At 54.9% G+C, this 22,843-nt stretch overlaps 1 protein-coding gene across 1 annotated transcript; it reads right to left on the reverse strand.

Moving 5' to 3' along the window:
• Nucleotides 1-1,390: 1,390 nt before the first annotated feature.
• Nucleotides 1,391-22,730, reverse strand: Cadm4 (cell adhesion molecule 4). Its single transcript, XM_040734301.1, is given in 10 exon segments — nt 1,391-1,570; nt 2,343-2,471; nt 3,634-3,806; nt 4,751-4,841; nt 4,937-5,101; nt 5,559-5,693; nt 6,162-6,228; nt 6,230-6,315; nt 6,571-6,717; nt 22,627-22,730. Coding segments are annotated over 10 exon segments (1,167 nt in total). The 5' UTR covers nt 22,691-22,730; the 3' UTR covers nt 1,391-1,460.
• Between the last annotated feature and the right edge of the window lie 113 nt (nt 22,731-22,843).

The raw sequence follows: 22,843 nt of genomic DNA on the forward strand, positions 1-22,843 counted from the left end.
ACGGTTCCCCTCGTGCTTTATCATGACAGGCGGGATGAAATGGAATTGAAAGTGTCTCTAGAGAATAGTGGGGTTGGGGACACAGGTGAGGCTAGTGTCTAAGCCATGAGAAAGGAACTAGGATAGGCTGAGTGACCGTCTTAGTGACTGGATGAAGACAATGTCTGTAAAATTAATAAATTTCTGCCGGGCGTTGGTGGCGCACACCTCTAATCGCAGCACTCGGGAGGCAGAGGCAGGCGGATCTCTGTGAGTTCGAGGCCAGCCTGGTCTACAGAGTGAGTTCCAGGACAGGTTCCAAAGCTACACAGAGAAACCCTGTCTCAAAAAACAAAAAAAAATCATACACTTCACAAAACAAATTCTCACTACTCCTCCCTTACCCCTCCCCACTACACAAAAAAGAAACAACCAAATCTGGAATTTGGGGGAGAGGGGGTAGAGATGGCCTTGGTGAGGCCTGGTCCCTTTACCTTCCCGCGTGTCAGAGTTCATACCCCCCAGGTGGTACCACAGTGGACAGAGGGACAGACACACAGCCACCCCAGACACTTGTTCTCTCCTCGGTTTAATGGTGGTTAGTGCGATTTCCAAACCCCCCTCCCTGTCCCCTCCCCGCCCCGTACAAAAATGTGTTTTGTTTTGTTTTTAACAAGAAAAAGGGGCAAAAGCCAGGAATGGGGGAGAGGGGTGCAATCTGATATTTTTCATACAGATTTTTGATTTTTTTAATATATTATATATAAAACCATAGAGACCACACATCCCTTCCAAACTCCTTTCCCCCTCCCCGGGGGGCCTGGAGGAGAGATGGGGAAGGCCCCCCAGGAGTGGGTGAACAGACAAAGACGGGATGGGAAAGACATGTGGGTTGAGATGAGGGAAGGGGAGCCGCCCAGGAACCCGGAGAGGGGGACTGGATAAGGGTTGGGGTTGTGTCCCTCACTGCCCCCATCGGTTTTCACACAAAGACACAGAATTCCCGTTTCCACGCCCTCCCCGCCCCTCCCCCCACCGTGCAAACATGGCTTTGCAAAGAGGTGCCCAGAGCTCTGTGGAACTCTTACAAGGGCTGGCATGGGGTCTGGGACCCCAAAGAAATCTGTGTTCCCCTTCCCTGCCCACCCCACCCTTCCCAGAATCTGACCCCTCCCCCACAAGACCTGGTTCTGTTGCCTAGGGGTTCTGGCCAGCCCCCGGTTTTCTTCCCCCAACCCAAATCCCTATTACCCCTCCCCTGGGGCCTTGGGGGTCTAGAAGGGACCTTTGGTCCCTGTGTCCTCTGGGGGACCCTAAGCCTCTGGACCCTAGCCTTTGACCCTGGGAGAGGTCCAGGCGTCCAACACCCGCAATCCCTGCCCAAGCGCCTGAGGTGTTAGCCGCGGGGGGAGAAGCCCACCATCCCGGACTCTGGTCAATGTCTTTGCTGGTTCCTTGCAGCTGGCAGTGGGGAGGTGGGGTCAGATGAAGAATTCCTCTTTCCGCTTGTGTCCATCGCTGCCGTTGAGGAAGGCTTCCCTGGCTTCTCCTTGCTCGTCCAAGCCACTGGCCTCGTGGGTCAGATAGGAGCCTGAGGGCGGGAAGATGCCCCCAGCGCAAAGGGGATGTGTATGCAGACCCCGGAAGTGGAATAGGGAGAGGAGACAGGCGGGAGACACGCGATACGAAGGAAGGGGAAGCCAGGGAACCAGTCAAGTTCGGTGAAGCCCAAGACAGAGGCAGAGAAGGAGATAAAAGTAGAATTAGTTAGACTCCAAAAGTTCACAAAAAGAAAAACCCATCCTATCTCCCAACTGCCCCGCCCCCGTTTTTGAGACAGGGTCTCCAGTTGCCCTGGTTACCAGACTCAAACTCCCTAGTTTCAAGAGACCTGGAATTTTGGATCCTCCTGCCTCCACCTCCCAAATACTGGGGTTAGAAGCAGTCACCACCACGCCCCGTTTTGTGTAGTGTTATATGAAGTTCATGGCTTTGCGCATGCCCGACAGTCTATCCCCTGGGCCCTATCCCCCCACCCATTTCTTTTCCGACAGTATTCCCTTCCGTCTATCCAGCTATTTGAAAAATAAATTACTCAAAATCCCTCTCCTTAATTCTGCTAAATTTCGGCCCTTTCAGAACCCAGGGGCCAAAGCCCCACCCACACAGTAATAGTCTAAAGCATGGCGCGATTTCGAGTCTAATCTAGCGTCTAAGCTCTGCCTCCTTGCTATCCAGAATCAAATCGGCCGCTTACTTCGCAGACACCAGGCGCGGCCTGCCCCCGACCAAGTCTTGGCCCCGCCCACCGTGACTCTGGCCCCGCCCCACATGCTCCTGGCCCCGCCCACCGCCCCACTTACCCTTCTGTCGGACGGAGCACCAGACCATGCCCACTAGCACACAAATGATCAGAAACACTAGTAGCGCCAGGATGCCGCCCACAATGGCGTAGGGAACGGATGTCTGGGCCTCTACCACTGCCCCGGGGTCTGTCGGAGGGCAGTTCAGAGTCAGAGAAGGTCCTAATCCAGTTTCCTGCCGCCAGGCCAGTAAGCTATCTATTCTGCACGCAGCCTCACGCCACAACAATGCCCGCAACTTTGTAGACCCTTTTCTTCAGCTCCAATTCCTCCGGGGATCCTTGATTTTACACCGGTGGGTCTTCCGTTGCTACTACCTACCCATCCCCCCACCTATCCACGCCTAAGCTAGAAGTAACACATCCCACTCTAGCTTTGGGGGTTTTTACAAAACATTTTACTTAGTCTTGTGTATCTGCTTGCATGGATGTATGTGCACCAAGTACATGAGGCAGCTTGAGGAGGCCAGAAGAAAGAGGACACTGGATCTATAACGGGATTTATAGAGAGCTGTAGGCTGCCACGAGGGTGCTGAAAACCCAGCCCTGAGCCTCTGCAAAAGCAGTAAACACGATTGCTTAATGGCAGAGTCATCTCTCCAGCCTCCGTTTGCGTGTTTATTGAGACAGGGTCTCACTATGTAGCTCCAGCTAGCTAAGATTTAGGTTTTTCACCAGTCAGGCTGCTGCTGCTGCTGCTTCTCCTTCTTTTTAAGAGAGTCTCCTGAATTATCGACTGATCTAAAAATTGATGAAGATGGGGCTGGAGAGATGGCTCAGCAGTTAAGAGCACTGTCTGCTCTTCCAGAGGACGGGGGTTCAATTCCCAGCACCCACAAGCCAGCTCACAACCGTCTGTAACTTCAGTTCCAAGGGATCCAACATCCTCACAGCGATGCATGTAAAGTTAAATTAAATTTTAAAATAAATCGATGACGATGGCCTTGAACTTCTTATCCTCCTTCCTGCACCTCCAGGGTTCAGGGATTGCTGGCATGGATTTATGTGGTACTGGGAATTGTATCCATGCACCCAAAGCAAGCACCCTATTAAGTGGGCTACACCTTCAGCCAACACCCGTCTCCCCACCGCCCTTTTTGGTTGACTGGTTATTTAGTTCGGGCGCCTCAACCTCCAAAGCACTGGGATAGCATTAGAGTCCCGCCACGGTCAGCTCCAATGTTTCCCCACCCCTGGGTAAACCACTCAACTGATCTCTGGGCTCAGGCTCCGCCCTCACGCCCTGTAGCCCGCCCCTCCCCGCCCCCAGGCTTGACACGCTCCGCCCTCACCGTAGACCACAAGCACGTAGAGCGCCCTCGCGTGGCCGTGCTTGTTCGCCGCCTCGCAGGTGTAGGTGCCGTTATCTGCGGATACTAGGCCAGGCAGGGTGAGCGTCTCACCCACCGCCTCTGCTCTCTCCGGCAGAGACTCATTCCCGCGGTTCCAGCGGATCTGGCTTGGCCTGGCAGAGGGTAAAAACAGAGGGAGGAACCCAAGAACCCTGACTTCTCAGGAATCTGCATATGCAGCTCCGATCCAGCATTAACTTCTAAAGAAGTGGCTGACATTGCTGGTGTGTGTGTGTGTGTGTGTGTGTGTGTGTGTGTCCCAATGGTAGACCTTTTGCCAGCTATGTGTATAAGATGTCAGGTTCGATCCCCCAGCAATGTAAAGGGGCGAGGAAGATCCCACAACTCTGCCTGTGAGATACTTCAACGGGCGGACACTTGCCGACAAGCCTGATTGTGAGTGAGGTTCTGGGGACTCACATAGTGGAAGGACAGAAGGAATTCTCACGAGTTGTCCTCTGACCTCCCTACGTACAGTGCCCAAGGCTCGCAAAAAATACAATATTTTTTAAAAAGGTTTTCTCTGCACGTATGTCAATGCACCTTGGGCATGCAGTGCTCGGAGAAGCCAGAAGAGGGCGTCGGACCCCCTGGCACTGAAGCTACAGAGGACTGAGAGTCATAAATGGGTGCTGGGACTCGAACCAGGAGCTGCTGGATGGACAGCTGAGCCATTCCTCCAGCCCCACAATTTGTTTTGTTTTGTTTTTCAAGACAGGGTTTGAAAGTGTAGCCCTGGCTGTCCTGGAACTCACTCTGTAGACCAGGCTGGCCTCGAACTCACAGAGATGCCCTGTCTCTGCCTCCTGAGTTTTGGGATTAAAGGTGTGCGCCAACATGCATATATATATATATATATATCTCAGGCCATCTCTCGGCCCTTTTCTTGTAGAAAACAGCAGGTTCTAGGCCAGCTTCTGCATGTAGCCAGAGCTGTAAGAATTCACCCCTTCCAAGCTCTTTCATCAGGAGTCTGGCTTCACTACCTTTTTTTCCAGGGCCCAGAAGTGCAAGGCCCAAGTCCCCTCACCCTTAGGAGCCGGAAGCCCGATCTCACCTGGGGTTCCCTGTGACGGCACACGTCAGGACCAGGGTGTCTCCCTCCCTCACCACGGCTTGCGAGGCGTGGATCCGCGCAGTGGGCGAGTCTGCAGCGCAGGAGCAAGAAGTGACAGGTCACCCCGGGGGCTAGGGGACCTCTGGGGGCGGCCGGCCGGCGTGCACACAGACCCCAGACACTTACACTGCACATCCAGCACGTACTGCGTCTGCTTGCTGTGTCCCGAGGGCAGCGCCTGGTTCTGCGCTTCACAAGTGACGATGCCGCCGTCGTCCTTGCGGTCCACGCGGAAGCGCACGGTGCTTGCCACGCTCCACACTTTGCCGTTCTCCTGGCCGCTGCTCACTCCTGCCGGCCCCAGCCCGGAAACGTCAGGCTAGGGGTTGTGTCCCGCCTCCTGATGCCAACGCAGGCTGCTGGCCGGGCCACGTTCCTACTTCTGCGTCTCGCTTATTCACCCAGCCACAGCCCCCCCCCACCCCCACCCCGTCTCTCCCACGCCTTAGGAGTCTGGTCCTGTTTCGCTTTGCTTTCTTTGAGACAGGGTCTCAAGCGGTCCAGGTTGGCCTTGAACTCGCTACGCAGTCGAAGATGACCTTGAACTCCCGATCCTCCTCCCTCCACCTCCCAAAGGTTGGGATGAGAGGCGTGTGCCGTCGCGCCTAGCTCAACAGCTGAACCGCGAAGGCGAAGTGTCAATCAATCAGAACCGCTGCGCAGTTCTCCGGGCCACGCCCGCCACTAACCCCGCCTCTTGCCTAAGCCCCGGGTCCCCCGCGCCGCCACCCCGCCTAGCCCTGGGTACCTTTCAGCTCCTTGCGATCGCGATACCAGCGCAGGACCGCGGCGGGGCGCGACCGCGGAACCAGGCAGCTGAGTTCCACCTCGCCGCCCTCCACCGCCTGCTCTCGGACCTCCACCACGGGATTCTCTGGAGCCACTGCGCAGAGAAGGGGCGCAGATGGGGGAGCGGGGTGTCAAGGGGGGGGCCACCGAGGCGGGCACAAGTCGTTCTGGCTGCTAGATCCTAGGGACCAAAGGGAGCCAGGGTCCCACCGGTGGCTGGGGTCATACGCAGAGGCCTGGTGGACCTAGATGTCCAGGGGGTTAAAAACATCCAGGGCGCCGGGCGTTAGTGGCGCACGCCTTTAATCCCAGCACTCGGGAGGCAGAGGCAGGCGGATCTCTGTGAGTTTGAGGCCAGCCTGGTCTACAGAGCGAGTTCCAGGACAGCCTCCAAAGCCACAGAGAAACCCTGTCTCGAAAAACCAAAAAAAAAAAAAAAAAAAACCACACACACACACACACACACACACACACACACACAAAATATCCAGGGCGCATAGGTCTCAGGACCCGTGAGAAGCAGGGAGTGAGAGCCGGGCTCTGGGGGGCGGGAAGCCTGTACCCAGGACAGTGAGCGTGGCGATCTGGTGGTGGGTGTCCTCCGTGTAGAGCTGGCAGAAGTAGCCCCCCCTCGTCCTCCAGGCGGGCGTCGGAGAGCCGGATGCGCACTCGACGCGGGGAGAACTCCTCCAGCTGGAATCGCTCGTCTTTCAGAGCTGCAGTGAAGAGGGCTTCAGCTCAGGGGCTTCTGGTCTCCAGAAAACCACCCTCCAGGACAGACGCTGCCCCCTGCCTTTCTGCAGACACGGCTCTGAGTCTAACCTATCCAACTGTTGGTTCCCTTGGGAACCCATTCCAGAGGCCTCCCCCTCCCTCCCCCCGACCACGGGAGTCCAGGCTCCCGGGCCCCCTGTCACATGTTGACATGTGTCCTCTCTGAGGTCACAGGTGTCCGGGGTTCCTGCACTCACCTCGGGTGCCGTTGAAGAAGAGGGTCTGCCGGGCTGGGTTCTGGATGACGACAATGGACCCATCGTACTGATGCAGGCGGCAGGTGATCTCAGCCACCCCACCCTCAGCCACTGTCACATTCTCTGTCTGCACTTCCTGTCCCGTTCCTGAACCAAGAGAAAAAGACGGGAGAGTCCCTGAGATGACATTCAGTCGCGCGCGCTTACATAAGTGGGGGAACATGGGTATGTTTATATGCATGTGTTGACATGTGGGGTCTTCTAAGGTTCTCCATCATATTCATTGAAGCAGGGTCTCCCAGTCGAACCCAGGGATCACCGATCGGGGTTGGTATTGCTAAGCAGCAGCTTCCCTTACTCTGAGGATCCACTTAATCTCTGCCTTTGGTGCAAGCTTCCGGGACCACAGTCCATTTACTGGGGGTGCAGGGAGTCTGGACTCTGACCCTTGCACTTGCTTGTTTTTTGTTTTTTCAAGACAGGGTTTCTCCATATTGTTTTGGAGGCTGTCCTGGAACTCACTCTGTAGACCAGGCTGGCCTCAAACTCACAAAGATCCGCCTGCCTCTGCCTCCCGAGTGCTGGGATTAAAGGCGTGCGCCACCAACGCCCGGTCCCTTGCACTTGCTTGAACACTCCCTAATTCCTGCTTTGTCAGTTGTTGAGAACAGTCTCTCACCCGGTAGCCCAGATTAGCCTCAAACTCATGGCAATTCTCCTGCCTCAGCTTCACAGGTCCTGAGACTGCAGGTGTGAGCCACTGACCTGGTCTTTGGTCCTCTCCATCGGGAGAGGCAGAATGGTCTCTAGAGCGGAGGCGTAAGGGGCGAACTAGGAGGTAGAGCGGGGGGGGGGAAGAAGGGAGCGGCCCAGCAAGATGGACTGTAATTGGAGGCTCTCACAGAGACCCTTTGGATCTCAAAGCTGGAGCTCAGTCAGCGTGGGAGGCGCTCATCTCTCCTACCTGGGTGCCCACTGAGGCTCATCAGACGGGTTGTGCTCCCACATCTGGAACACATAGCCCAGGGTGGCTGGCCTCACATTTACAGCATCTTCCTGCCTGCGCCTCTCCAGTGCTGGGGTTATAGGCATGCCATCATCACATCGGCTACAAATTCCTCCCCCCACCCCCATTTCTTCTCTCCCTGTGTCCCAAGCCAGCCTGGTCTACATCCAGAGATTCTCTGCAAGCTGGTTCAGCTGACCGGCCCATTCAGGAGGCTCACCTCCCTGAATCTGGGCTGACTTATGACTTACAGTGACATGGCCCCGAAAATTCCAGGACTTGGGAGGCAGAGGCAGGAAGGGTCTGGAGTACAGGGCCAGCCTGGGCAATATAATAAGATCAAAGCCTGGGTGTCTCAAAAGCAAGACCCTGTCTCAAAAGCAAAAGATCTCTCTCTCTCTCTCTCTCTCTCTCTCTCTCTCTCTCTCTCTCTCTCTCTCTCTCTCCTGCCTGCCTAGCAGGCTCTGGGTTAGGCTCCCAGCACAGCATAAACGGCGTGTGGTCGTGAATGCCTGCAATCCCAGTGCTTGAGGTAGAGGCCCGAGGGTCAGAAACTCAAGGTCACCCTCAGTTTCATAGGGAGTAGTAGGATAGACACCAAGCTAGGGAGGGAGAGGTGTTTTTGCTAGAAATAATCTAGTAAGCGGCGTCACAAAGCACAGGCTTAAAGATGCCTAGCAGCTTCCTGTGTGCCATCTGCTACCCAGAGACTGTTGGCAAAGACGCCCAGAATAGCCTCTTTGAGGCACCTGCCACCCTCCTGTGAGGGAGGCCACCTTGAATCTTACGCTTGCTCTAAGAAGCCCAGGTGACCCCAGAGTAAACAAAGAGAAGCCTGCCCACCTGACCCAATCTAAATCCCCCAACTGTTTCCCTGCACCAAAGCCTTGGTGTTGGCAGACAAGGCCTCACCGTGCTAGTCAAGTTGGTCTTGACCTCCTCCTAACCCTCCTGCCTCAGTTTCCACAGTGTGCGGTTACAACTGTACCCCCCCCCCCACGTCGGCGGTCATTTTCCTAAGCCACTGAATTCTGAGTAGTCTGTCCCACTTTAACGTCGCTGGCTCTGTCACACACCTATGGGACTTTCCCCCAGCGTCCCTGAGGCTGGGTGGAACCACGTGATGGATTTGGGGCCAATGGATATAGTACTGGATATAAGTCTTCCCACCTCCTACAATGGTACACATCTGTGGGGTCAGAACAATCTAAGAAGGCCATGGAAGGGCAGGACCTCTCATAAGAAAGCGCCCCACATACCTGTCCTCTGTGACTGTGGCTGTGATTTTTTTTTTAATTTGTTTGTTTGTTTGGTTTTTCCAGACAGGATTTCTCTGTGTAGCTTTGGAGGCTGTCCTGGAACTCGCTCTGCAGACCAGGCTGGCCCCAAACTTACAGATATCCGTCTGCCTCTGCCTCCCAAGTGCTGGGGTTAAAGGCGTGCGCCACCAAACCACCTCTGACTTGGTGGTGCACTCTGAATGCTTGGGCAGGTGGATCTCTGAGTTTGAGGCCAGGCTAGCCTAAAGAACAAGTTCCGGGTCAGCCAGGGCTACACAGTGAAACCCTGTTTGAACAAACAAATAAACAATGTCTGGAGAACTAACAAATAAATAAAAATATTTTTTAAAAAAGATGTACACCGGCCGGGCGGTGGTGGCGCTCGCCTTTAATCCCAGCACTCAGGAGGCAGAGGCAGGCGGATCTCTGTGAGTTCGAGGCCAGGCTGGACCGATAGCCTCCAAAACAATACAGAGAAACCCTGTCTCGTAAAACCAAAAAAAAAAATGTACAGCGAGCCGGGCGTTGGTGGCGCACGCCTTTAATCCCAGCACTCGGGAGGCAGAGGCAGCAGATCTCTGTGAGTTCGAGGCCAGCCTGGTCTACAAGAGCTAGTTCCAGGACAGCCTCCAAGAGCCTCGGAGAAACCCTGCCTCAGGAAAAAAAAAAAAAGATGTACACTGGGGCTGGAGATATGGCTCAGGGGTTAAGAGCACTGACTGCTCTTCCAGAGGTCCTGAGTTCAATTCCCGGCAACCACATGGTGGCTCACAACTACCTTGAATGAGATCTGGTGCCCTCTTCTGGCTTGCAGGCAGAAGGCTGTATACACAATAAATAAATAAAATATTTAAAAAAAAGATGTACACCACAATGCCCAACTCAGATCTCTGAGTTTTTGTTAGCACATTAAGAGTTCAGGAATACTTGTGACAGCAGTTATCCCACTTGGAATAACCATCAGAACAAATTACAGGGCTGGAAAGGTAATATTGGGCTGGGGGTGTGGCTCAGTGGTAGAGCCCCTGCCTAGAATCCCCAGTGAGGGGCTGGGGGTGTGGCTCAGTGGTAGAGCCCCTGCCTAGAATCCCCCAGTGAGGGGCTGAGGGCGTGGCTCAGTGGTAGAGCCCCTGCCTAGAATCCCCCATTGAGGGGCTGGGGTGTGGCTCAGTGGTAGAGCCCCTGCCTAGAATCCCCCATTGAGGGGCTGGGGGCGTGGCTCAGTGGTAGAGCCCCTGCCTAGAATCCCCAAGTGAGAAGTTGAGGGCGCGGCTCAATATTTGCTTGATCTGGGCAAGGTCATTGGTTCCATTTCCATTAGCAAAGAAAGGAAGTTGAAAGCCAACCCTAACCAGAAGTCGTGCCCTCAAAAACCTCAGTTTCTTCTCCGAGATAACAATGCTACCACTGAGTAAGCATGAGCTGTTGGATCTCCTGTGGTAAGGGCATTGCCATGTGGTTGAATCCTCATAATGTGCAGAAAAGAGGCTTTTTTTTTTTTTTTCGAGACAGGGTTTCTCTGTGTAGCCCTGCTGGTTGTCCTGGAACTCGCTCTGTAGACCAGGCTGGCCTCAAACTCACAGAGATCTGCCTGCCTCTACCACCAGAGTGCTCACATTAAAGGTGTGCGCCACCAGGACCTGGCAAGGGGGTTCTATTTCAATCCCTGTTTTCCCAGTTCCCGTGATAACGAATCAGTGCCAGAGACGGCACCCAGAAGCTCACATCTCAAGTCCTACTGTATAGGTGGGGAAATTGGCCACAGTCAAAACCTCTAGGCCTGCCTTCACGTCCCTTCGGGCCATCTGGGTAAATGTCCCAGCATTGGGGAGGGTTATGGAGTATTGTTGTGACACGCTTGCCTTGGCAAGAAGCTATCTTGGTTTTTGTCTGTCTGTCTGCCTGTCTGTCTGCTGATTTCTCTAGGTTTCCCAGAGGTTCTGAATTTGAGGACTCGGGTGATGATCATTCTTTTTTTCTTTTTGGTTTTTTTTTTTTCGAGACAGGGTTTCTCTGTATTGTTTTGGAAGCTGTCCTGGAACTCACTCTGTAGACCAGGTTGGCCTCGAACTCAGAGATTCACCTGCCTCTGCCTCCCAAGCGCTGGGATTAAAGGCATGTGCCACCACCGCCCGGCAGGTGATGATCATTCTTGTCTCAGCCTCTCTGGTTACGGAATTAGAGACGTGTATTACTGTGGATGGCCTGTTACTTGAGTTTATTTATTTTTTAACTCTTAATTTTATATGTACCAGCGTTTTACCTGTATGCACCATTTGTGTTGTCTGGGGGCCACAGAGGCCAGAAGAGGGCACCCAAACCCCGGAACGGGGGTTACAGAGGGCTGGGAGTCACCATGTGAGTGCTGGGTGTGAAACCTGGGTCCTCTGGAAGAGCAGCCAGTGCTCTTAACCACTGAGTAATCACTCCAGTCTCTGGGTTTATATTTACAATTTAGTCAGCCTCTCTCTCTCTCTCTCTCGCTCTCTCTCTCTCTCTCTCTCTCTCTCTCTCTCTCTCTCTCTCTCTCTCTCTCCCTCTGTGTGTGTGTGTGTGTGCGTGCGCGCGCGCGTGTGTGTTGTGTAAGTACTCATGGGTGAGTGTCTGTACAGAATCCAGAGGAGGGCATTGGGAGGGCATCTGTCACCCTCTACCTTAGTCCTTGGAGGCAAGGTGTCTCTTTGAACCTGGAATTAATGATTCGATTTGGTTTTTCCTGCAGGGTGGCAGCCTCCACCTCCTGAGGGTTGTGAGGTAGTCATTTCAGTTGCCTTTAAATTATTAATGGCTGGGCATGACAGAGCACGCCTATAATTTCTGCGCTAGGGACACTGAGGAAGGCGGTTTTCCAGCCCACCCAGGGCTATATTAAGAGCCTGTGCTTCGAAGAAACAAAACAACAAAATACGATAAATGAGTCTCCATGTCTCTTCCATTCTGTCAGGTGGTTATGCTGTCTGGTATGTGCAGCCCTTGAATGTCAGGTAAGTTTCTGGGCTGGTACCCAGAGATAAGTCACATGAGGTCCAAGCCCTTAGAAAATTTTACCATTCCTAAGGAACTAGGCACAAATCAATGTCATAGCCCATCAGATGCGGCAGATCCCCGGCAAGAGCGTAGGTAGCCAAAGGATAGGACAGGTTCCTGCTGCAGGACACAAGCAGGGACGGCGGAACATCCTCCTTGTGCTTGTCGCCTCGGAAACCTCATTGTCCTTTATGGCTATTCCCTGTCCAGCGAGGTAGTTCTGACTCCCTTGCAGCTAGGTAAAGCCATGCGATAAAGTTAATGCTTATTGGACCTAAGCAAAAATATCATATAGTCACTTATGGAGTAGTTCCTAATAAAAGGAGGCAAATCCTTTTTTTTCCCCTACCGGGACACCCTCATGCTCCCTGGAAATAGGATGGGATATGTGGAATTCTGGCAGCCATTTTGGGTCCCAGTGACAGAGGACATAGGAGTGACGGAGCCCAGAGGTGGAAGTGTCTGAGTCTTTGGTGATGATGTGGAGTTGCCATAGTTTCTGATTCTGGACTCCTTCATGTGGGTGATTTCTAAGCCACCCTCTGAATTTTATCCCTTGTCTCCTGGAATGACAAACTCAACACAGTTCATCTTTGCCTCAGATATTTCCTTCCCTACTTTTTTTTTTTTTGGTTTTTTGACACAGGGTTTCTCTGTAGCTTTGGAGGCTGTCCTGGAACTCACTTTGTAGACCAGGCTGGCCTCGAACTCACAGAGATCCGCCTGCCTCTGCCTCCCGAGTGCTGGGGTTAAAGGCGTGCACCACCACCTCCTGGATGCTTTTGTTTTTTTTTTTTTACAGTCTCATCATGTAGCCTAACTGACCTAGAACTTGATTTGTAGACCGGGCCTATATTAAAGGCTTGTGCCACTGAGAGAGACTTTTTTTAAATTTAAGATGTATTTTATTTTTTAATTATGTGCATGTGTCTGTGTGTGGGGATGTGCCTGGTGCCCTCAGAGGCCAGAAGGAGGCATCAGATACCCTGGAATTGGACCAGCCATTGCAAATGGCTGTTAGCTGTCCTGCAGGTGCTGGAAATCAAGCCTTGGTCCTCTGCAAGGGTAACAAACATCCTTAACTTCTGAGCCTTCCCTCCATCTACCTGCTCACCCCATAGACGAGCTTTCCAAAATGGGAGTCAGGGGACTAGAGATGCTTCCGTGGGTAAAACGTTCGCTGTCCCAGCCTGGGGTCGGATTTCTGGCACACAGATAAAGCAGGCTCCAGCGGCAGGTAAACCCAGGACCAGGGGTGTGGTGTGGGTGGAGGCAGCAGGGTCCTCCCTACTCCAGCCAAGCAGGTGTGCTCTGGGTTCCTTAGGAGACCCTGTGTCAAAACGTAGGGTTGTGGGGGACAGCTGAGATGGTTCAGTGAGTAAAGGTGCCACCAAGACCAACGACTCCAGTCCCATCACTGGGACCCACACGGTGAGGGAGAGAACCTGCTTCTTTTTTCTCCTTTTTTAAAGATTTATTCATGTGTTACATATACAGTGGTCTGCCTGCACGCCAGAAGAGGGCACCAGACCCCATCACAGATGGCTGTGAGCCACCATGTGGGTGCTGGGAATTGAACTCAGGACCTCTGGCAGAGCAGTCAGTGTTCTTAACATCCGAGCCATCTCTCCAGCCCAAGAACCGGTTTCTGCAAGTTGTCCTCAGACCTCCGAGAGTGCTGGCATGTAGCCCCCCCACTCGAATAAATACATATATAAATGTATGAATAAGTGCAATTTTTAAAATGCAAGGGCTGGAGAGATGGTTCAGCAGCTGAGAGCACTGGCTGCTCTTCCAGAGGACCCGGCTTCTATTCCCAGCACCCACATGACAGCTGACAACTGTCTGTAAACTCCGGTTCCAGAAAATTCCAGGGAATCTTTTTTTCTGGACTCTGAGGGTACCAGGTACACACAGGGTGCAGAGACACACATGTGACCAGAACACCCATATATATAAAATGAAAATGTAAGGCAATTAAAAACAACAACAACAAAAAGAGTCAGGTACGGTGGCATAATGGTGGCAATGTCTTTAACCCTGGCTGGCATTCAGGAGGAGTGGGCAAGTGGATCTCGGGGAGTGATCAGCCAGCCCAGTCTACACATCTACACAGTGAGCTCTAAGCTAGCAAAGGTGACCGTGATACAGTGTATCAATAACAGCAAAAACTAAAGCCCGGAGGAGGTGGCGCATGCCTTTAATCCCAGCACTTGGGAGGCAGAGGCAGGCGGATCTCTGTGAGTTCGAGGCCAGCATGGTCTACAGAGCGAGTTCCAGGACAGCCTCCAAAGCCACAGAGAAACCCTGTCTCGAAAAACCAAAAAAAAAAAAAAAAAAAGGAAAACTAAGCTGCAGAGCCACTGAAGAAATCACGTGACCTTGCCCCCTGGCCCACACACACACACACACACACACACACACACACACACACACACACACACACACACACACACACACACTACCTTGGACACACACAGACACACGTGCACACACACACACTATCATGGACGCACACAGACACACCACGAGCCTGCGTGTGGCACTGTCTCCCGAGCCTGTCTCTCACACCCAGGCTGGCCTTGAACACATGACCTTCCTGCCTTAGCCTCCTGAGCGATGAGTGTACCGCCACGCCCACATTGAAACCAACAGGGCTGGGATGAAAGTCAATGGCAGGGGCTTCGCGCCACGGTGGCGTGGAAGGCCTCGAGGCCCGCAGCATCCTCGGCGGCGGGGAAACTCCTGGGTGGGCCTTGTAGGTACGGAAAAGGCTGGCCCTCTCTCCCATGCATTGTCCTCCAGACTAAGTGGCCTCAGTGTCCCTCAAGCTCATCGAATTCGCTCCCACCTCAGGCCTCTGCATGGGCTCCCTCTGCCTGCTTACTCTCTTCTGCTGTCCCTGTGCTCCTCCAATGACCTCTGACCTCTGACCGCCAAAAGACGTCCCCCACCCTCTCTCTTTGCCTCCAGAACACTTTCCGCCTCCTCCTTCCCGTTGATAGACGTATCCTCTTTTTATTTTACTTTTGGTTTTCTGAGACAGGGTTTCTCTGCGAAGCCCTGGCTGTCCTAGAACGGTCTCTGTGGACCAGGCTGGCCTTGAACTCAAAGATCTGCCTGCCTCTGCCTCCCTCCCAAGTGCCGGGGATTAAAGGCGTGCGCCACCACCCGCCCTGCTTGACTGATGTAGTCTATGGGAATGCCGCACAGGCTCTATGAAGGCGAGTGTGTGACCCGCTGAGGTTAAGGCACCCCCTCCACCCTCCCCAGCCAGGAAGTGTTCGCAGCCCTCATCACCCTCAGATGATGAAGGCAGGAGGATCCTTCCGCATCACTGCCTACTATAGATTTTACTGGAAGCCAGCTTGGGCTATGGGAGACACTGTCTCAGAAATGCAAATGGGGAAGAGGGAGAGATAGTTCAGGAGTTAGGGAGTCACTTGAGGCTCTTGCAGATGATCTGTGTTTGGGTCCCTGCACCCAGACCAGACAGACCACAGCTTCCAGGGGACCTGATGTCTCTGCAGGCCCCAGCACTCATGATTAAAAATAAAATAGCAGAACTGGAGAGATGGGTCAGAGGTCACGAACACTTGCGTTCTTCCTGAGTTCGGTTCCCAGCACACAACTGTCTGGGAATTCATCTCCAGGAAGCCTGATGCCCCTTCTGATTGCTGAAGGCACCTGGACACTCGTGGCATACATGCTCTCTCTCTCTCTGTCTCTGTCTCTGTCTCTGTCTCTCTGTCTCTGTCTGTCTCTCTGTCTGTCTCTCTGTCTCTGTCTCTCTCTCTCTCTGTCTCTTTCTCTCTGTCTCTGTCTCTCTGTCTCTCTCTTTCTCTGTCTCTCTGTCTGTCTCTGTCTCTCTCTCTGCCTCTCTCTCTGTCTCTGTCTCTCTCTCTCTGTCTCTCTCTCTGTCTCTCTGTCTCTGTCTCTCTCTGTCTCTGTCTCTCTGTCTGTCTCTGTCTCTCTCTCTGTCTCTTTCTCTGTCTCTCTGTCTCTCATGCACACACGCATGCACGTGAATGGTGACACAAGACTTTAGAACCAGAACTTCAGAGGCACAGGCAGAACGATCTCTGTGAGTTCAAGGACAGCCTGGTCTACACAGTGAGTGAGTTCAAAGTCAGTCAATGATACGGAATAGAGAGACCCTGTCTCAAACAAATAACAAAAAGCAGAATTAGGCTGGCAAGATGACTCAGTTGGTAAAGCCAGAAAGCAGAGTTCCATCCCTGGGACCCACATACACAAAAGAAATGCATGCACATAAATAACAACAGCATTGTAAAAATTAAAAACACATCTAAGGAGCTCGTAGGAGGCGCTATACTACTCGGGTAGCATCGGTTTTGGCTTCCAAACAATTATGAACTACAGCTTTGCTTTGCAGCACTATGCTTAAACTCGCTAGGCTGGATTTGAACTCCTGAACCTCCCACTTCAGCCTTCCGTAGTGCTGGGGTCACAGGCAGGCTCTGCCACACCCTGCCTGGGGAATCTCACTGTAAACGCCAGGCAGATCCCAGCTCCAGCCCTTGCTGTCCCTGGTGACCTTGAGAAAGCGACCCAACCTTTGTTAGCCGAGTCCATACCATCTGGGAAGCCACAGTGAGGCCAGAGACGGCTTCACAGGGGTCGGCATTGTGCCTGACACTCGGAGAGAATCCTCTTTGAAGGCTGTTATTACAGATTCTGGGAACAAGCCAGGCCTTGTAAAAACTAGCCTGCGTGGTCAATACTTAAAAAAATAAAAATCTTGCCAGGTGTGGTGGTACACATCTAACCCCAGCACCCTGGAGGCAGAGGCAAGCCGACCTCCGCGTGTCTGAGGCCAGTCTGGCTACTTAGAAAGTCTCAGGCCAGCCAAGGCCTGGTAGCCTTCCCTTCCCTTATAAAACCAAATCCCCAGATAGTAATCTTGCTCTGGGATGTAGCTCAGTTGGTAGAGTGCTTGGCTGGCATTTCAGTGAAGTCCTGAGTTCGAGTCCTAGCATTGTCTAAGCCAGGCATGATGGTGCATGCCTGTAATTCCAGTGTTTAGGGGGTGGAGGCGTGAGGATGAAGAGTTTAAGGTTATCCTTGACTAAGCATGAGTCTAGCCTGGGCTACATGAGGCACTGTTTCAGAACAAAATCCAACCAGACCAAAATCTTAACGCCTACCTCCCTCTGCGGCCCTCACAGCTGAAAGGAAGTTAGCCCCCATTTTACAGATGTGGAGAGTGAGGTATCCTAGAGGAGTCAGTGGCAAAGTTCGACATTTTCCGGGAGCCACGGGAACCCCTTTCCCGTTCTCCAACTGCTCTCTGCTTGAGGGTGCAAATGGGGTGAGGGGGGGCTTTTGTTTAATTCCCTCCCCCTCCTGAAGAGTCAGTAAGCAACCGTGTTTCTGCCTAGAATACTAATTGGCCCAAGGCTTTTGTTTCTGGTTGGGGTGGGGTGGGGCGGGACTTTCTGGTCAGAGAGGGGCTGAGCTTTTGGGACTGGGGCATGGACTTTAAATGGTGTTGACAGCCAGAAGTCATCATGGGGACTGTGCTTGGAGGAGAGTAGATGGGAAGTTCTGGAAAAGGGTATTGTCAGGGGACATGGAGAGACCGGGCATCCTCCACCCTCAGACTCACAAACACGGGCAACAACTGTCCCTGAGCCTCCTCTCTCGGACCCAGGGTCCAGCCCCAGCCTCCTCCCTCAGACCCGGAGTCCAGGCCCAGCCTCCTCCATCAGACCCAGGGGTCCAGGCCCAGCCTCCTCCCTCAGACCCAGGGGTCCAGGCCCAGCCTCCTCCCTCAGACCCGGGGTCCAGGCCCAGCCTCCTCCCTCAGACCCAGGGGTCCGGGCCCAGCCACCTCCCTCACTCAGGAGACAGGGGTCCATAGTGCACAGCTGGTGGACGTCTCCACAGAGACTAAGCAGGATGGGGGAGTACTTCCTGGGTCCTGAGTCAGCGAATACCCAAGGGAGTCTCAAGGTCACAGTTCTGGGAAGGTCACAGCCACCCCCTCGGTATCCGTTCCCCAGGGGGCCCCTGGCACCCTGCCTCTTTCCTTTTCCCTCCCCTGGGACGCTGGTACATTCCTGGGTCCTGCCTGAACCCCCCTCTGCCCCCCATCAGTGGCGGAGTCCGAGCATCCTTGCACAAAGCCTCAATTCTTCCAGCAGATCAGTCTTGTGAAGGCGTCTGTATTTGCAGGACCTAGGCATCAGGGTCCCAGCTCAACCTCCCTCGGAAACCCCCAGCCCCTTCCCAGTCAGCCAAGGAGGCTTCTCTTTCCTCAGTAACCACACGTATAGGCTCCTAGTCACTGCAAACCTCGGACTGAGACCCCAGCCTCCTCCCTCAGACCCAGGCCCAGCCTCCTCCCTCAGACCCAGGGCTCCAGGCCCAACTTCCCCAACACAGGAATACAGACCCCAGCCTCTCCCCTCAGACACAGGGGCCCAGACCCCAGCCTCCTCCCTCAGACCCAGGGCTCCAGGCCCAGCCTCCTCCCTCAGACCCAGGCCCAGCCTCCTCCCTCGGACCCAGGCCCAGCCTCCTCCCTTGGACCCAGGGTCCAGGCCCAGCCTCCTCCCTTGGACCCAGGGTCCAGGCCCAGCCTCCTCCCTCAGACACAGGGGCCCAGACCCCAGCCTCCTCCCTCGGACACAGAACACAGACTCCAGCCTCCTCCGCTCTGACACAGGGGCCCTCCTCTCTCAGACACAGGGGTCTGAACCCCAGCTTCACCCCTCTTGAAAACTTTGGACTTCTAAACCAGGATCCAGCCTTCTGTCCTTTGTCTCCCAAGTGTCTGGGGACTAGGGCCTTAGGTGGGGGCGTCCAGGGTTGAGTCAGCGGCCTCACACAAAGTCCTCCCTGTGGCCCCCACGTTCCTGGGATACTCGGGACTCCCTGGATTCCAGGCTTCTGGCCCAGCCTGGGGGTGAGGAGTCCCTCAGAGGGTCACCCTGAGCGTGGGGTTCCCAGAAGCATGCAAGCTTCCATCGAATTCCGCTTGTCCAACAACTCGTCCGGTCACCCTTCTGCACCTCCCTCCATGAAGACCCGGCAGCCCACCCCACTGCCCGGGTGTCCACCAAGGGGCCTAGGTGCCCGTGTCTACGGGCAGAAGCCATGGGCGCCTAAGTTCTGGTGCCATGGGCCATTGGATGCTGGAGAGACCGGCTGCATACAGCACACCACCCCAACACACACACACACACACACACACACACACACACACACACACACACAGAGAGAGAGAGAAAGCTGCCTTTGTGTTCCCCAAGTCGGGGACAGGCCAGGCTCGCACGACGTTAACCCACCCCTGGCCCTAGCTCTGCTGGGTCTAAGGGCTTGGAATCTGTGGTGGAACCTGACCTCCACCCCCACACTCCGGGGACCCGGGCATCCAGTCCATGAGTGGGTCGGGGGTCAGCGATAGATATCTCCCAAGACCCACTCTCCGGGGTGAGCCACAATGAAAGGGGGTTCCCCCTGTGCGCGGCTTAGGATGTTAACAGGGAGAAGTGAGTCATCCTAGAGGGAAACTTAACTCGGGATCAGCAAAGTCCCCTCCACGGGGCTCTCCAAGTCTGAAGGACCTCTTTATCCTTTCCCGGGATCTTCACATCAGCTCTCCCTGTTCCTTCTGCCTCACCCAGTTTCCTGTTGTGGGTACCCCCGCCCCAACCCCACGAGCATCTCTGGGGACAAACACTCTCTGACCTATTTCTATCCACCTGGACCTTTCCCTGTCAACCCCCACCTCATCCTTCTCTCCTCATATTCTCAACAGATGAGGGAGCCAGGAGAGATGGCTTTTTTTTTTTTTAAAGGCAAAAATGCAGGCTCTAGTCTCCCACTCCTGTTGGCTGGGTAAGGAGATGTAGCGACCCCTGAAACCTCCTAAAAATGGGTGGTCAGGGCCCTTCATATAGATCCAATAAAAAAAAGCTGGGCATGGGGGTACAGGCATGTAATACCAATATTGGGGAGTCTGAGGCAGGAGGATCGCTATGAGTTTGAGACCAGCAGGGGGCTACTTAACGAGTTTAAGGCTGGCTTTCTGTACACAGTGAGACCCTGTATCAAAAAAAAGAGCTGGGCGGTGGTGACCCACACCTTTAATGTCAACCCTTAGAGGCAGAGGCAGGTGGATCTCTGTAAGTTGGAGGCCAGCCTGGTCTACAGAGGGAGTTCCAGGACAGCCAGAGCTACACGGAGAAACAAAACAAAAGTAAAACAAAGAAAGAAAGACAGGAAGGAAGAAAGAAAGGAGAACTGTGTATCAAGGAGAAGCCACCATAAAGGGACCTTGAGGACCACGCTCCCCAGCAGGAGAAACAGGCCCGGAGAAGAACAGACTGGCATTAAACTATGCCAGAGAGGACAGACTGCCTAGGCCAGGACCCAAGCCTGGAGCTCTCCCCAAGATGCCAAGCTTGCCTTTGGCTTGTAAAGGCCCACAGCATGTAATTTAGAGGTCATTTACAGAAGGGATTAAGGGGCCAGGAAGCATCGACTTTAAAATCAAACCAGGGACAGAGCTTACAGCCAACCCCAGAAGTGCCTGAGATTTGACAGGTAGTCAGCCGAGGCTACATTCGGGTTCTAAGTGTCCAAGGAGCCCAGGGGCTGCACAACCCCAATGGGTAGGGATTCCATGGTTTCACATTTATCAAGACACTGGCCTAGTCCCGTCACTGAGAATCTAGACCCTTTTCCTTCACTGAGAATCTAGACCCTTTTCTTCACTGAGAATCCAGAAACCTTACTTCTTCTTTCTCTTTTTTTCAGCACTGGGGAATTGAACCTAGGGCCGCTCACATGTTGGGCAAACGCATTACCACTGAGCTACATCTCCAGACCCTCACTGGCCACTAATCCTAGGCAAGTACTCACCGAGCCACACCCCTAGCCCCTCATTGGTGGATTCTAGACACCTATTACTAATAAGCTTCCTTCCTGGCACACACACACACACACCCCTTCTTCTTCTTTTTTTTAATGCTTTTATTTCAAAACAGGGTATCACTAAGTAGTGATCCCAGCAAGTCTTGAACTCATGCTTCTCCTGCCTCAGCCTCCAGCGCAGCTGGGATTACAGGGCCACCAGGCCCAACCAAGTCCCAGAAATGGAAAAGCATTAAGGTTCTAAAGACTCCCAGGCGTCCTAAGGGCGGCAACGTTCTAAATAACCTCAGGCTCTCTCTTTACCGGACCCACTGGTTCCAGGATCCTCTGACCCTAGTGTTCACGCCTAAGAATAAAGAAAAATAAAAATGGACGGGAACATACTGAGAGTCCCAAGCTCTCACCTGGGAAATTGGGGCATACCCGTTGCAAAGAAGGGACAGATGAAAGTTAGGGAGCGTCTGCAGAAGAAAGGCTGAACTTCTGAGGTCGGCTCTGCCACCGCCCCCCACCCCCAGTCTCGTCCTCAGCTGTAACCCTTGCAGTGGCGGCAGGTGTGACAATACTCGACTTAAAACGTCAGTCACGCAGTTCAACACCGTCCCGGATAGAGCCGGAGACAGGAAAGAGGGCCCCCAGCCCTGGGCAACCGGGTCCCGGTTCATCTCACAACTCCCTGAAGGAGTCCTCAGTCCCGCTCTGGTTCACAAGGCCACCTCCCCATCGCGCATTCTCAGGCAAAGTAACTTGACCCACCGCGGAGGAGTGTCCCGCGGTAGCTACGAGACGCCAAGGGTGGTAAGTGTGAGCGTTCAGGTGGCATTTCCTGACCTTGTCCCCAGCCTCAGGGTCACCCTGCCTCGGGGGTCTCTAGCTTCCCGCAGAGTGAGAGAGCCGTGTGACGTCCTGGAGGGGGCTCACCGGGGAGTGCGGCCTGGGTGTGTGGACGGGTGGCAAGGTTCGGGCAGACATTTGCGGGCTCCACGTGTGAGCCCACACGCCTGCGTCCCCTATCCCGGCCGCTGCACCGCCCGACTCCTCTCGGCAGGAGCAAAGAGGGTGCCTCGATGGGGGAGGTATGGGGAGGGGCAGGGGGGACAGGGACGGCGGGATGGGAAGGGGGCGGCTAGGTGGAGGAACGGGTGAATGGTAGGGGACAGAGACAAGGGGGTGAGGCGGATGGGGGCAGAGCGGGGAAGAGACACGGGTGTCAAGGAGACAGGGGGAGAGATGGTGAATGGGGACGGGAGGGAGGGCAGCAGAGCGGACAGCGGAGGGGGGGCCAGGCAGAGTGACCCAGGGAAAGGGACAGAGGTGGGGGACAAAGGCGGAGCGGAGAGACGGGAAGGGGGAGACGAGGAGAAGGGGAGCAGACAGAAGGAAGGACAGGACTTGAAGACGAGGGACAGAGGACAAGGGTGGGGGGAAGCAGAGAGGGAGGGGGGGGAGAGAGAGAGAGAGAGACCAGGACGGAAGGACAGCGGGACTGGCCTGGAGAAGGCGGGCTCGGGGACATGGGGGGAGGGAGGGTCTCAGGCCTTTGTCCCCGCGGGATCGGGGCCTCGCGGGGTGGGGGGGCTGCGGCACGGCGGCCGGGGCCCGCGCCCCCTCCCCTGCCCGCGGCTCCGGGCTCCCGGCCCGCGCTGCGCTTTGTCCGTCCCGGAGACGAGGGTCTCCCGCAGCCCCCCTCCCCGGCGCATTGTTCGGGCCTCTGCAGGCCCCCGGGCGACCCGGCTGTCACCGCGGCGCGACCCCCTCCTCAGCCCCACCGCAATACGCACAGCTCCCCCGTCACCCCGATCCGGCCCGCCGGCCCGGCCCCCACCCCCGTCACCCTACCTGGCCCCGCCGCGGCCGCCCACAGCAGCAGCAGCGGCCACTGGAAGCGCCGGGCCCGGCCCATGGTGCCGCCGCCACCGCCGCCGCCGCCGCCACCGCCGCCGCCGCCGCCGCCGCTCGCTCCCGGCCCGGCACCTGCACCTCCCGCGCCGCCGGCCCCGCCCCCAAGTTCGGGCCCGCCCTCTGCCCCGCCCACTGCGCGCCTGGGTGGGCGTGG

This window comes from Mesocricetus auratus, unplaced genomic scaffold (genome assembly GCF_017639785.1).
Source record: "Mesocricetus auratus isolate SY011 unplaced genomic scaffold, BCM_Maur_2.0 Super-Scaffold_100038, whole genome shotgun sequence".
Taxonomy (NCBI): domain Eukaryota; kingdom Metazoa; phylum Chordata; class Mammalia; order Rodentia; family Cricetidae; genus Mesocricetus; species Mesocricetus auratus.